The following is a 16487-nucleotide window of genomic DNA, read 5'->3' on the forward strand; positions in this document are numbered from 1 at the left end:
AGATGATTGTGAGTCTAAAACCCAGCTCGTTGTGCCAACAGAGTATAGGGAGCAGGTATTGCAAGCTGCTCATGATGACCTGATGGGAGGCCATCAAGGCATTACCAGTATGTATCATAAGATCTGTAAACTTTTTTATTGGCCAAAACTTAAAAAAGATGTTGTCAGATATTGCCACAATTGTGTTGTGTGTCAAACTGTAGGTAAGCCTAATCAGACTGTGCCACGAGCACCATTATACCCTATTGTAGTGCCAGAGGAGCCTTTTACTCATGTGGTACTGGATTGTGTCGGACCTTTACCCCGTACCAAATCCGGAAATATGTATATGTTTACCATACTCTGTATGACCACCAGGTTCCCTGAAGCGTATGCTTTACGTAACATTAGAGCATCTACCATTATAAGGCAGTTGGAACGATTTTTCTCACTATTTGGTATGCCCCGTATAATTCAAACTGACAATGGGAGTAATTTTTGTTCCACCACTTTTCAACAATTTTGTAAAACTTATAATATAGCGCACAATTTTTCCAGTCCTTACCATCCTCAGAGTCAGGGGGGAATCGAGCGGTTCCACCAAACTCTCAAGAAAATGTTAAAGGCAACTGGGGAAGATTCACCCAGGCATTGGGATGATAATCTGCCATTTGTTTTATTTGCGGCTAGAGATGGATTGCACAGTGCACTAGGCTGTTCACCATTTGAGCTGGTTTTCGGACATCAGGTGAGAGGACCTTTAAAGATGTTATATGAAAAATTGTTAGATGTTACAGCCAGGCAGAGTGAGCGTTATCTGACGGATGTCAAGAGCAAGCTGTCCAGAACGAGGGAGTTGGCCTTACGACATCTAAGTGAACAACAACAGGTAATGAAGCAGAAACATGACCAGAGGTTCAAGGCCAAACTCAGAGTTTTTGAGCCAGGAGATTTGGTATTGGTCTTGAAGCCTCGTATGGGTACATCTATGTCAAATAAATTTGCAGGACCGTACCAAGTATTGAAACGTCTTGGGGAAGTTACTTACAAGGTTTGCCATCCCAAGCAGAAACGACAGACCATGAGTGTGCATGTAAACCGGTTGAAGGCTTATTGTGGGCCTAGTGTTGTGGCTTGTTGTGTTGCTGAGGAGGTAATTCCAGAAGAGTCGAGTGTTGCTGAGGAAGATAGTAATATTTGTTTGTTTAATTCCAGTAGTTCCGGGGAAGAATTGTTGAGTCATTTGCAGGATGAGGAGAGAGCAGAGTTCCAGGACCTTTTGGAGGTGTCTTCTAGCTTGTTTGGGGAAGTCCCCACTCAGACTTCTCTCATTACTCATGATATCACCCTGACAAATGTGACTCCAATTCGGCTGCACCCTTATCGAGTGACACCCGAGAAACGTCGTATCATCCAGGAGGAGGTTGATTATCTTCTTCGACATGGGTTCATTAGACCCAGTCAGAGTTCCTGGAGTTCGCCATGTCTATTAGTACCAAAACCAGAAGATAAGTGGAGATTAGTAGTGGACTATAGAAAACTCAACCAGGTAACTGTAGTTGATGTTTATCCTTTACCATTATTGGAAGAATGTGTTGATACTATAGGTCATGCTAAATTTGTGTCTAAATTAGACTTATCTAAGGGATATCATCAGATACCTCTTACAGATTTTGCAAGGGAAGTGACAGCATTTATCACTCCTGATGGAGCTTACGAGTTTAATGTCATGCCTTTTGGATTAAGGAATGCTCCAGCCACTTTTCAGAAATTAATGAATTCTTTGTTGAAGGATGTACCAGACTGTAGGGCATATTTGGATGACATTGTGATTTTCAGTAAGAATTGGGTAGATCATATGTCCAGTTTAAAGAAATTGTTTAATGTGTTACAACATGCTAATTTGACTGTCAATATGAAGAAATGTAGTTGGGCTAAAGGAACTATAGTGTATTTAGGACATGAGGTCGGACAAGGAAGGATAGTCCCATTGCACGACAAGATTCAGGCAATTGTGGAGTACCCAGTCCTAACAAATATGAAGTCTGTGCAAAGATTTATTGGAATGTGTGCGTATTATAGGAGGTATTGTAAAAACTTTTCCATTGTTGCTGCACCCATAACAAATCTTTTAAAGAAACAGGTAAAATTTAAGTGGACGCAGGAGTGTCAGAACTCTTTTCAGAAGTTGAAAGGAATTCTCTCTACTTCACCTGTGCTAGCTAGTCCACAGTATGATAAACCTTTTATTCTTCACATAGACGCTTCAGATTTAGGAGCAGGTGCTGTTTTGTTCCAAGTAGGACCAGAAGAGTTAGAACATCCTGTTTATTATTTCTCACGTAAGTTTGACAAGACACAAATTAATTACTCTGTAGTTGAGAAAGAAGCACTTTGTTTAATACTGGCAGTGAAGAAATTTGAGACATATTTGTCAGGAAATCAAGTGGTAGTATATACAGACCATAATCCATTGACATTTATCAACTCTATGAAGTGTAAAAACCAGAGAATACTTAGATGGTCATTGATTCTGCAAGAATTCAATATTGTAATTCGTCATATTCCTGGGAGGCAAAATGTTATTGCTGATGCCTTATCCAGGGGATTTCCTGTTGCAGTGCCATAATATGTAGTGTTCTATTCATAAGATGTATGAATTTTTGTATTTTTTTACTGTGTGAGATTTCATTGCTTTGCACTTGAATTTTAGTCGAAGCATTTTCATGTTTATTTTCATGTTATATTACATGTTATATTTCATGCAGTCAAAAAAAAATGAAATCAACCTTCAGTTAATTTCATTTTTTTTCTTAGGGGACGGGAGGGATGTTACGAATCTCACTAGGATTCTGCATTACTCTTGATTCTCATATTACTTTGTCTTGTTCTTTAATATAGCATCTAGTTGTATGATATAAGATTTGTATGTTATATATATATATTATAGCATGCAGTAGTGTGCATGAGTTACATTATATTGTGTGAGGCTTTTGGTGTTAATTTCTCATGTAGTTTCTCCGTGTGGGCGGTTGACCATATTTGGGATATGGCCAGTGTGGGAACATTGTTGTCAATTGAGTGTTTATAGTTTCACCTTAAATTATGCCCATATTTGGTTTCTGTATTATTATATAGAATGTTGTACCAGTGTTTACTATTCTTTAGTTTAACAATGTTTTGAATATTAGTGCTGCGTTTTATTATTAGATTTTCCACAATGTTTTGTGTGGACGGTTAGTTGATTTTTTGGTAGACGCTTGGCCTGCGGTCCAAGGCGTGGGCAGAAGCGTGGCAGCTGAAGTCGAGTGAAGATGTGTTTTAAGTTAAGTCCTTGGTCACTGTTATTTTAGCCCATATAAATGTTAATTATCTGGTTAGATCATATTGTATATATCTCTCTAATTAATCCATGTCTTAGTGATAGTGCTCATGTCTCAATAAGGAGGTTATTCTATGATTTGCATGCTGAAGAATATTTCTGGTTGTTATTATTGATACCTTTAAGTGTTTTTTATGATTGTCCCCCTTAGCATAAATATATTGTTCTCCATTTTTATGCAGTGATTTATATTTACCCCTAGACAGTTGTTGGCAAGGCCGATTTATTATTTTCTTTATTGCACTGCGGGGAGAAGAACCTTATTTAGTCTCAAGGGTGGTAACACCCCTAACCCTGACTTTGCTGACCCTGATCCTGACCCTGATATTCTTTAACGTGCTATGTTGCTCTTTCGCCTTTGTTTCTTCCTTGTTCTCTGTTGTTGTCCTTTCTCTTCTCGTCGATGTCTATTCTTCAATGGAACGTTCGAGGTTATTACGCCAGTTTCCTCAAACTCCAACTTCTGATTTCGCGATTTTCGCCCCTTTGTTTCTGTCTCCAGGAGCCGATGCTTGGTGCTCGTCCTGGTCGTTTTCGTGGCTATTCCTTTCTCCACCCCCCCCCCCCCCCCAGCCGTTGCTGGGGCTCCTAATTCTTCTGCTCTCTTGATTCGCGCTGATGTTCCCTTACTTTTTCCTTCGCCTCTCCATTGTTCTGCTGCTCGTATCTTTGTGGGGAAATGGTACACAGTTTGCTCCATTTATCTACCCCCGAGTGTCCCGCTTTCTCTTCCTGATTTGAAACACCTCCTGGACTCCTTGCCGGAGCCTGTGCTCCTACTGGGTGATTTCAATTGTCGTCATTCTCTTTGGGGTGATGTTCTGATGAATACCCGAGGTCGCCTTCTTGAGCCGTTTATCCTCTCTTCTTCCCTGTCTCTTCTGAATTCTGATGAGCCCACTCATTTGGACTCTCGGTCTCGCACCCTTTCCTGTTTTGATCTTTCTCTCTGCTCTTCTTCTCTTTATTTAGATTTCACATGGTAGGTTCTTGATGACCTCCATGGAAGTGATCATTTCCCCATCCTTGTTTCCTTTTTCTCTTTTCGCCCTTCCCTCTCTTTCCCTAGGTGGCAGTTTGCTAAGGCGGACTGGAACCTATTTACCTTCAGTGCTGCTCTCTCTGACCTCTCCCTTCTGCCTCTCCCTCGGGCTCTTCTCCTTTTTCATGACACTGTCTTCGACGCTGCCCTCTGCTCTATTCCTCGCTCTTCCTCTCGGGGTCCACGGAAGTGCGTTCCCTGGTGGAATGCGGACTGTGCTCGGGCTGTCCGCTGTAAGCGTGCAGCCTGGAAGAGGCACCGCCGTCGGCAGACGACCGATTCTTTTCTTTTCTTTCGGAAAGCAAGTGCAGTGGCCTGTAGGGCCATCCGTACGGCTAAACGTGAATGTCGGGCAATTTATGTCTCCACAATTACGTCCGAAACTCCTCTGCCACAGATCTGGAAGCGTATCCGCAAGATAGCGGGTAAGTTCGTTCCAGATGTTTCACTGGTCCTTCACCTCCATGGTACTCTTGTGGCGGACCCGTTGCAGGTCGCTTCCGAACTGGGTTCCCACTTTTCTTCTGTTAGCTCTGGTCTTCATCTTCCCAATCATTCCTTCTTCGTAAACCTGTCCTTGAGTCTCGTCCTTTAGATTTCTGCACTCGTCTTCGGCTTCCCTATAATGATCCCTTCTCTCTCTCTGAACTTCGTTCTGCCCTGGCCCTCTGCGGTTCTACAGCGGCGGGCTCCGATGTTATTCATTATGAGATGCTTCACCATCTCCCTCCGTGCACGTCTCAGTATTTACTGAGTCCGTATAATCGGATCTGGGAGTCGTCGTCAGTCCCTGAGGACTGGCTCGATGCCGTTGTCCTCCCTGTTCGCAAACCGGGGTCTCTGGGTACTTTCCCTAAGGACTTTCGCCCTATTGCCCTCACAAGTTGTGTCTGCAAACTCTCTGAACGTATGGTTAACGTTCGTCTGATGTGGTTCCTGGAACACCATCACCTCCTCTCCCCTTCTCAATTTGGTTTCCGCAAGTGCCGCAGCACGACAGATGTCCTAGTGAACTTGGAGGTCTATATTCGTACTGCTTTTGCTGCGAGGACCTCCGTTGTTGCCGTCCTTTTTGACCTGGAAAAGGCTTACGACACCACTTGGCGATATCATATTCTATCCCAGCTTCATTCTTTTGGCCTTCGTGATCATCTCCCTCTCTTTCTCTGCAGCTTCCTCTCTCGTCGTTCCTTTCGGGCGCGCCTTGGTACCGCTCTCTCTGCCTCTTTTCAGCAGTACGAAGGTGTGCCCCGGGGTAGTGTTCTGAGCACTACTCTTTTTCTGGTTGCCCTCAATGGTCTTCTTTCCTCTCTTCCTTCAGGCATCTTCTCCGCTCTCTATGTCGATGATCTTACCCTTTGCTGTCAGGGTGATGATTCACCTCTCCTTCAGCGCCAGCTTCAACTTGCGATTGATGCCGTGTCGTCTTGGGCCACCGATCATGGCTTCAAGTTCTCTACTTCTAAGACTTGTGCCATGTCCTTTACTCGGAAACGGGTCGTTCTTCGTCCCTCTTTGTCACTTTATGGTCATCCCCTTGAGTACAAAGATTCCGCGAAGCTTTTGGGGTTATTCCTTGATACTCGTTTGTCTTGGTCTCCCCATATCTCTTACCTCCGTGTTGAGTGCTCTAAGGCCCTTACCCTCCTTCGGGTCTTGTCCCATACTTCTTGGGGAGCGGATAGGCGCACTCTCTGTGCTTTACATTCCTCTGTCGTCCTGTCTAAGCTCAATTATGGTTGCCCTGCTTACTCATCTGCTTCTCCTTCTACTCTTCGCCGTCTTGATGCTTTGCACCGTACTGGGTTGCGCCTCAGTTCTGGTGCCTTTCGTTCGACTCCGGTCCTTAGCTTGTATGTTGACACTGGCTTCCTGTCTCTCCGGGACCGCCGTGATCGCTACTGTCTTGGCTATATTGCGTGGTCCTTACAACATGCTTCCTCTCGCCTCTGTCGTGCTTTAACTTTTACCCCTCCTGCGGTTCCTGTTCCTCTTCACCACCTCCCTCTTTCTGTCCGGTTATCTCGCTTACAGAATTCTCTTTCCGTTCGTGTTTCTAATGTTTCTCCTCGTGTTGTTCCTTCTTTGCCCCCGTGGAGAGTCCCCCTTCCGCAGTTTTGTACATCCTTGACCCGCATCACTCAAGCTTTTAACCCTCCTACAGTTCTAAAACGCCATTTCCTTGAGCGCTTTTCTTCTCACTCCCGCTCCGTTTCTGTCTTCACCAATGGGTCTAATTCTGCGGACGGTGTTGGCTACTCTGTTGTCTTTCCTGATCGCACTTATATGTGTCGCTTACTTCCGGAGACTAGCATCTTTACAGCGGAGCTTTATGCTATTCTCTATGCTCTTCGTCTCCTGCTTTCTCGTTGTCAGTCTTCCTTTGTAGCTGTTGTTGACTCGTAGTAGTGCCCTCATGGCTCTCGGGTCCTTTAATCCAGTTCATCCAGTCGTTGTCGAGATCCAGCATTGGCTGTTTCTTGTTCACAGTAAATTTAAGTCGGTTGAGTTTTGTTGGGTTCCAAGCCATATTGGTGTGTCTTTAAATGAGCGTTCGGATGCTGCCGCCGAGGAAGCTGTCCACTCTTGTCCCATCTCTCGCAAAGGTATTCCATATTCCGACTTTTACCCGGTTATCCATTCCTCCATCCTTACCCGTTGGCATGCTTCTTGGTCTTCTCTTACTGGTAACAAACTACGTACTCTTAAGTGTTGTGTTTCCTCGTGGCCGTCCTCCTACCACCGTAACCGGCGATGGGAAACAGCTCTGGCGAGTTTGCGTATTGGCCATACTCGCTTAACCCATGGTCACTTGATGGAGCGCCGCCCTGCTCCTTATTGTCCTAATTGCATTGTCCCTCTTACGGTCGTGCATGTCCTGACTTCCAGGACGAGCGTGTGTCTTGCTTTCCGACCGTCCCTCGCGGTCGCCTGTCCCTCAATAGAATTCTTGGTGACTCAGATACTTTTGATATCGTTCGCCTTATGCGTTTTTGTTCTCATATTGGCATCCTTGGTGATATTTTGCGCCCTCTGATTATTCAGCACATTTGATGGTGCTTCATAGCCTTCCCGGTTTGGGGCCTTCTTTTGATAATTACTTACTTACAAACCTTCAGAATTTTACCACAAGCCATTCAATATGTGTATGCAATGAACACTGAAATAAAGGGAATACTTACTCCTCTCCAGAACCTAGGAAATCTCCTGTAATTATCCACAGTGAAGCTCTCTTCCATCTTAGTTCCATTAGGTTAGGTTAGGTAGCCGGAAAAGTTAGGTTAGGTTATGTTAGGTAGGTTAGGTAGTCGAAAAACAATTAATTCATGAAAACTTGGCTTATTAGGCAAATCGGGCCTTGCATAGTAGGCTGAGAAGTGCATTCTGGCTACTAGGTACGACATATATATATATATATATATATATATATATATATATATATATATATATATATATATATATATATATATATATATATATATATATATATATATATATGTCGTACCTAATAGCCAGAACTCACTTCTCAGCCTACTATTCAAGGCCCTATTTGCCTAATAAGCCAAGTTTTCCTGAATTAATATATTTACTATAATTTTTTTCTTATGAAATGATAAAGCTACCCTTTTCACTATGTATGAGGTCAATTTTTTTTTATTGGAGTTAAAATTAACGTAGATATATGACCGAACCTAACCAACCCTACCTAACCTAACCTAACCTATATATATAGGTAAGGTTAGGTTAGGTAGCCAAAAAAAGCTAGGTTAGGTTAGGTTAGGTAGGTTAGGTCGACGAAAAAACATTAATTCATGAAAACTTGGCTTATTAGGCAAATCGGGCCTTGCATAGTAGGCTGAGAAGTGAGTTCTGGCTACTAGGTACGACATATATATATATATATATATATATATATATATATATATATATATATATGTCGTACCTAATAGCCAGAACGCACTTCTCGGCCTACTATGCAAGGCCTGATTTGCCTAATAAGCCAAGTTTTCCTGAATTATTATATTTTCTCTAACTTTTTTCTTATGAAATGATAAAGCTACCCATTACATTACGAATGAGGTCAATTTTTTTTATTGGAGTTAAAATTAACGTAGATATATGACCGAACCTAACCAACCCTACCTAACCTAACCTAACCTATCTTTATAGGTTAGGTTTGGTTAGGTAGCCGAAAAAGTTAGGTTAGGTTAGGTTAGGTAGGTTAGGTAGACGAAAAACAATTAATTCATGAAAACTTGGCTTATTAGGCAAATCTGACCTTGCATAGTAGGCATAGAAGTGAGTTCTGGCTACTAGGTACGACATATATATATATATATATATATATATATATATATATATATATATATATATATATATATATATATATATATATATGTCGTACCTAGTAGCCAGAACTCACTTCTCAGCCTACTATTCAAGGCCCGATTTGCCTAATAAGCCAAGTTTTCCTGAATTAATATATTTACTATAATTTTTTTCTTATGAAATGATAAAGCAACCCTTTTCTCTATGTATGAGGTCAATTTTTTTTTATTGGAGTTAAAATTAACGTAGATATATGACCGAACCTAACCAACCCTACCTAACCTAACCTAACCTATGTTTATAGGTAAGGTTAGGTTAGGTAGCCAAAAAAAGCTAGGTTAGGTTAGGTTAGGTAGGTTAGGTAGACGAAAAAACATTAATTCATGAAAACTTGGCTTATTAGGCAAATCGGGCCTTGAATAGTAGGCTGAGAAGTGCGTTCTGGCTATTAGGTACGACATATATATATATATATATATATATATATATATATATATATATATATATATATATATATATATATATATATATATATATATATGTCGTACCTAATAGCCAGAACGCACTTCTCAGCCTACTATTCAAGGCCCGATTTGCCTTATAAGCCAAGTTTTCATGAATTAATGTTTTTTCGTCTACCTAACCTACCTAACCTAACCTAACCTAGCTTTTTTTGGCTACCTAACCTAACCTTACCTATAAATATAAGTTAGGTTAGGTTAGGTAGGGTTGGTTAGGTTCGGTCATATATCTACGTTAATTTTAACTCCAATAAAAAAAAATTGACCTCATACATAGAGAAAAGGGTTGCTTTATCATTTCATAAGAAAAAAATTATAGTAAATATATTAATTCAGGAAAACTTGGCTTATTAGGCAAATCGGGCCTTGAATAGTAGGCCAAAAAGTGAGTTCTGGCTACTAGGTACGACATATATATATATATATATATATATATATATATATATATATATAACTGAAAACTCACACCCCAGAAGTGACTCGAACCCATACTCCCACAACTGGTATGTACAGGGACGCCTTAATCCGCTTGACCATCACGACCGGACATAAGGAAGTGATAGCCGAGGCATATGAACCACTTCCCCGCCGGCACTCGGATGGTAATCTTGGGCATAGCATTTTATCAAATCACCTCATTCTTTGGGGCACACGTGAGGAACACAAATGCAAACAAGCCTGAATGGTCCCCAGGACTATATACAACTGAAAACTCACACCCCAGAAGTGACTCGAACCCATACTCCCACAACTGGTATGTACAGGGACGCCTTAATCCGCTTGACCATCACGACCGGACATAAGGAAGTGATAGCCGAGGCTATATGAACCACTTCCCCGCCGGCACTCGGATGGTAATCTTGGGCATAGCATTTTATCAAATCACCTCATTCTTTGGGGCACACGTGAGGAACACAAATGCAAACAAGCCTGAATGGTCCCCAGGACTATATACAACTGAAAACTCACACCCCAGAAGTGACTCGAACCCATACTCCCACAACTGGTATGTACAGGGACGCCTTAATCCGCTTGACCATCACGACCGGACATAAGGAAGTGATAGCCTCGGCTATCACTTCCTTATGTCCGGTCGTGATGGTCAAGCGGATTAAGGCGTCCCTGTACATACCAGTTGTGGGAGTATGGGTTCGAGTCACTTCTGGGGTGTGAGTTTTCAGTTGTATATAGTCCTGGGGACCATTCAGGCTTGTTTGCTTATATATATATATATATATATATATATATATATATATATATATATATATATATATATTTTACAACTATATTCATCATTTGAGCACATTTCCATATTTTGTTTACACATTAATAATAAATAGAACTGACGAATGTTAAAATATTTATGAACATTCGTAAATTCAGGGTTATTATACAAACAATTACCAATACACATATTTTGCATATATACTCATAAACACCTATATATGTGTGTGATGGTTTTGACAATAAGAACCCAAAAATTTACTCAAAAAATAACTAAAATGATTAAAGCATTTTACCCATAGGTGAGTAAGGCTCCCAGGAAGGTCCTGATCCGGACCGTTGTGCAGCGACAGACCAGACTGTTGAAAGTAGACCTAACCGAGCCCCGTGTTAGAAAAGAAGCGAACCTTTAGACACAAGTTTGAGAAAAGAGACCGAGAATTGCAGCTCAACTTTCACAGTTGATAACACAGATATGTACTCACCTTCCTGGGCGAGGAGCTTCCTGAGGCGTGAATCAGTTTTGAGTTGAGAGTCGTGGAGGAGGGCGAGGTGGAGGTCGTTGTGGAGGGCGAGGTAGAGTTCGTGGTGGAGGGCGAGGTAGAGGGCGTGGACAGTGTTGCGGAGACTGTGGTGGAGGAGCACGGCCCTCACCCCCGCCCTCCCACCTATGGCTATCACCACCGTCTTCGGCAGCCGCCACATTCCAGACATCTCCACCAACCTATATATAAACAAATTATAAGTCCGTCTTAACAACGCCCACATCTTAACACCGATAAATCATCAACGAACAGTTATATAATGTTGCCTGGAACACGGTAATACTTGCCTCGCATTTATGATTATTTTTATTAACACAAATTAAGTCATATATTTCAATGAGAAAATCCACCAGGGCTGTGAGGTGGCACAAACCTACGACCCTGAAATTGCCTAAAAAATAAAAAGATTTCTTGCCTCGTGGTTCGATAAACAAAGTATAAGTTACTTGAGGTGTGGCAGCAAATTATTTTTACTTCAAAACAATGCAAGGTAAAAGAGTGCTAATTAAGGGATGAAGATGCAAGGGTGAGATGACAAGGATGTTTCCTGGATGCTTGACAAGATGCTTTGACTGCTGTTAACTTTACAAATGATCGTGGTGTCCTTCAAAGGTTTAAAATGATGGCTAGATTAACTTTTAAAATTACTGTGATCTTTTGATAAATATATTGCACTCAGATCTGTACCTGAGAGCGAGGTGAGTGGTGTTGCTGCTGGAGGTGAGGTCGAGAATAAGGCCTCGGCAAGTGGTTCTTGAGTCTCCCCACAGTCCCTGCAGGAGGGTGTCTCGGTCGAGGTGGTCCTGTGGTTCTCGGGATCGATGTGGATGATTTTCATTTGCTTGGCTTTGAGATGTCTGCTTCCAATATGATGGATTGATTGGTTTTGAATTTGACTTGTTTTCTAAGTAGTTAGTTTTGGGGTGAAGATCGTTGGAAAAGAGTGACTCTACGTCCATGATAATGGTTGACTTCTGGTTCGTAGCGATGTGTCTGAAATTTAGGGACTTGCATATAATTTGGTTCCCATCAATAATTGTACAGGGAAAGAAAGCTAATAAACTTAAATCCATTAACTCATAGTCAAGGAATACATGACCAACTTTCCTCTTATATAGTTACAAATAGTTTCCTACGAGAGGAAATAAGTATATCTATCATCAAATAGTGCAAGTCCACATTTCCATCTCAGAAGACCTGCAAAGAGACGTTTGATCAACTTCAGCCAACATTAGATTGTCTATATAAATCTTTGCGATTTTTCTTGTGGAATCAATTCTGATTCCGTTTACATATCATTAGTTCCAGAAACATTAGTAATAAAGTACCACCTAGCCTTGCCAAGTTCTACCATGCTACTCAATGTATATGAGCTGCTAACACAACGCTTAATCGCCCAGCTAGAGTAAGACTCTCTGCTAATGGATATCGGATTCCATGTCTCTACCATTTTCAATTTTATCTACCTCAGTAAGAGTTCATATCTTCATCAGCAACTGATATCGTGCTAGGATATTACTCATCAATGCCTCCTTGTGCTGTTCCAACTTTCTAACAGTTGATTGCCCCTTTCTGTGGTTATTGAACATCCTAAAAAAAAAAAAACAAGAATCATCGCAGTGGTTTTGTTAGTCAGTTATGGGTGGTGTCCATCTATATCTAATCCCCCTATTATCTAGTTTGTCTATTAAATTTATTAAATCTGGCAGTTCAGCTAATCTCATAATGATGCCAGGCAATGTATTCCACTCAAATTCCTTCAAATTGACAAATCAGTACGTTCCCTAATCCTTCCAGAATTAGAACATCTTTAACTTACGTTCATATTTTCAGGTTGTGTTCTGAGCTGACAGTTTCAAGTCCTTGTTGTGTTGAGATCCTTCATCCACCTGAAAACCTTAAACATGTTTTCTATCGTTCTCTGTTGCTCCTGAGAATGCAGACGCAGCTCCGTAAACCTCTCGTCGTATGGAAGAACCTGAATGCCAGTGATTACTCCAGTCATTTCTCATTGTATTAGGGTAATCGATGCCCACAGCATAATTGCACAGCATTGTCTAAGTTGGGCATCACAAGGACCAAATAGAGGAGGATGTTTGTGTATTTGTGCAAATGATAGTTCTGGTCATTAATCAAAGCAAGCATTTCACTTTGTTGTGAGAACTGATACACTGCGTCCGAAGTTTTAGGTCACTGCCCCAATGTCTTTTTTCGAAACGATTTGCCCAAATCTCCATCATTCTTGAAGTAGATATGCTAGATGGTCAATCTAGATGTTGTCAATGTCATTTCCTAAGATTAAGACTTTGTAAGTATCAACGATAAACTGAATTTGCCATTTTTATTTTTGGTCTAAAATGTAGTGAAGATTCTGTTTTCAATCTTTCAATCAGGCTCTGATCTAAATGAGAACATTTCCTCCAATTCCATTTGCTTCGACCATATAGATCAGCCACTTGTTGGGTACAGTGTGACAGGTGTATCAAGATAAACACACACGACATCATAATTATTATTATTGCTGCCGACTGCTACCAATACACTTGAGAAGAAAGACAGCTGAACTGTAAGAAAATCTCTCCTGTGCATTAAACCATGTTTACACAATCCTTTTCAAATAATATGGCAAGATGTTAGCTTATTATTTTTTATGCAATTGCCTCAACTAACTTTCTCACGATCGACGTTAGGCTAATCAGACTATAATTTGAGCTAGTGTCCCATCCCTCTATTTTAACACTACGAGCAACTTGGCCACTCTCCAGCCAATAGGAAATTTTTGTCCTTTATTGATTGATGTATTGATCATAATTATAAGCTGGTCAAAAAAAATTATCATTTTGATCACGTTTGTTAAAAAGTTTGGAGCATTTGAGTATGTAAATTAGAGTACATGCTCAAATGCTCCATCCTTTTTAGCAAACGTGATCTTACTTATGTTTTCCCACGGTTGCTTTTCCCCTACCCGCCTTCTCTTATTCTTATCTTTCAACTTTTATTCTTACATTCTTCCTTTTCTTATCTGATTCTAACATTCATTCTTTCCTGTTTCTTACATTCATTCTTTCATGTTTCTTACATTCATCCTATTCCTTCCCTATTCGTACATTCATCCTATTCCTTCCCTATTCTTACATTCATCCTATTCCTTCCCTATTCTTACATTCATCCTATTCTCTCTTTATTCTTTCATTCATCCAATCTTACTTTATTCTTACATTCATCATATTCTTTCTCACCTTATTTTTTACATTCATCCAATTTTTACCTTATTCCTTCATTTATCGAATTTTTACATTCATCCTATTTTTACCAGATTCTTGCATTCATCCTATTCTTGCCTCATTCTTACATTCATCCTATTCTTACCTACTCTTACATTCATCCCTGTCTTTCCTTCATCCTATTCTTATCTTATTATTACCCTCATCCTATTCTTACCTACTCTTACATTCATCCCTGTCTTTCCTTCATCCTATTCTTATCTTATTATTACCCTCATCCTATTCTTACCTACTCTTACATTTATCTTTTTCTTTCCTTTTCTTACCTGCTCCTCACCTCTCATCTTACTCCCTTACCTTAAATATTGGCCAGTACCTTCCTTCACTCACACGACTTGATAATAGTCCAGGACGGACCGAAACAACGTCGCTTCTCCATCTTGTGATGTGTGGTTTGGTCGTCTTGCCTATCAGTACTTACCTTTTAGTGCATATGGGGAATGAGGTCTAGTTCTTTATACCCTGCCTACTAGACACTGTACCTGTTGCGTTTGATCTTAACTACAAACACTTACAGAGTACAAGTACTTTTTTACATCCCTTACGGCTCACTTGCGTTTCCAGCCTCCACCTGATTTTTTTTTGTATTCATTGTTGCCGCCGGAGGCGGCTAGTTTATTGTGCACCCCATACTCATCCTGTGAGCTGTAGCGCAAAAGGCCTTACAGAGGGCACAAAACCTGTGTTCTCTTGACCTGCTTTCTCTCAATCTAAAGAGGCTATCCTTGTCCACCTAATATATTCGTATCAATATCTTGCAAGTTGTGATCATATTCCTCGGCTTCTTCTGTCCTTTACAGTTGTGAGATTTAGTTCCACTAGTCTATCTTTGTAGCTTAACCCTCTTAACTCTGGCACCAGTCTTGTTGGAAACCTTTGTAATTTTTCTGTTTTGGCTTTATGTTTCACAAGGTGTGGATTCCATGCCATTGATAAGTATTTCAGTATTGGTCTATGTAATGTTTTCTAAATTGCTTTGAAGGAATTCTGATTCTGGTTTTAGAACAATGTTCTTATATTTGCCAGCATCCCATTTGCTGCCGTTGTTATTTTGTTTATGTCTGCCTCTGGTGAGTGTCGAAATCCTAGGATCCACTTCTAGATCCTTCTCCCTTTCTGATTCTTGTAGCTCTTTTTTTTCCGTATGGTGTAGATGCTTTCTGGTCTTCTCTCTACTTTTCCATCTTCATTACTTTACACTTGTTGGGACTGAATTCCAGAATACATTTGTCTGACCACTCCTGGAGTGTGTTATGATCCGTCGGTAACTTTCTGCGTACCTATTCTATTTCCACGTTCTTCATCAGCTTTGCATCTTCTGCAAACATTGACATATCTGAGCTCATTCCCTTGGGTAGGTCGGTAACATAAATTAGAAACAGCAAGGGTCCTAGGATAGAGCCTCGTGGGACCTCACTTTGTACAAACTTCCAGCTAGAAACCTCCTGTCTGACTGTGACTTTTTTGCTTTCTGTCCTTCAGAAGCTTTTTGATTATCTAAGAAAATAGTCAACCCCAGCCATATCTTTCCTATCTTATTTTAGTAACCTTGTCATAAAACTCTATCACGTTTGTCAGGCACAACTTTCCATTTCTAAATCCATGTAGATTTTTTGTCACAGTCGATTCTCTCACGATGATCCGCCATGCTTGACATGATTACTTTTCCAGCACTTTATAAAAAATACTTGTCAATGAAACTAGTCTGAGGGGTTAGAGCCTCCTTTTTATCCCCCTTTTTGAATATGTGGATTACGTTTCCCTTTTTCAGACATCTGGGAGACTTCCTGTCGCAAGGATTTAAATAAAAATTTTAGACAACGGGTGACAAAGAACTTCTGCAGCCTCCATCAACAGCCATGGTGAGATTATTTCTGGCCCCATTGACTTTGTCACATGCAGTTTCCCCAGGATCTTTTCACCTCTTCCACAGTGACTACGATGCCATCCAGTATTTCCTCTGGCCTTTCATCTTGCAACCTTGATCTCCCCGCTGGTTCTAATGTAAGGCCTTAAAGAATTCTTACATTCTTCTTCAGGAAGAATGTAAGAATTTGCATTAAAAAACAAATTTGTTGAGATACTCACATACCTTCCTATCAATCTCTGTTGGAGCTCCCCCTTGTTTTTTTTTACTCTGAGTAAATGGCCTTGCAGTGTTGTTTTCTACTTATATGGCTA

General features: G+C 40.7%; 1 protein-coding gene across 1 annotated transcript in view; it reads right to left on the reverse strand.

Annotated features, from left to right (window-relative positions):
* Nucleotides 1-11981, reverse strand: part of LOC123752484 (glutamate receptor ionotropic, delta-1-like) — a 61667-nt gene extending 49686 nt beyond the window's left edge. The window contains exons 1-2 of the mRNA XM_045734531.2: nt 11710-11981; nt 10963-11201 (exon numbers count right to left, since the gene is read on the reverse strand). Of these exons, the coding sequence (XP_045590487.2) occupies nt 10963-11201; nt 11710-11981 (511 nt within the window). The remainder of the gene's footprint in view (nt 1-10962; nt 11202-11709) is intronic.
* Between the last annotated feature and the right edge of the window lie 4506 nt (nt 11982-16487).

This window comes from Procambarus clarkii, chromosome 9, assembly GCF_040958095.1.
Source record: "Procambarus clarkii isolate CNS0578487 chromosome 9, FALCON_Pclarkii_2.0, whole genome shotgun sequence".
Lineage (NCBI taxonomy): Eukaryota > Metazoa > Arthropoda > Malacostraca > Decapoda > Cambaridae > Procambarus > Procambarus clarkii.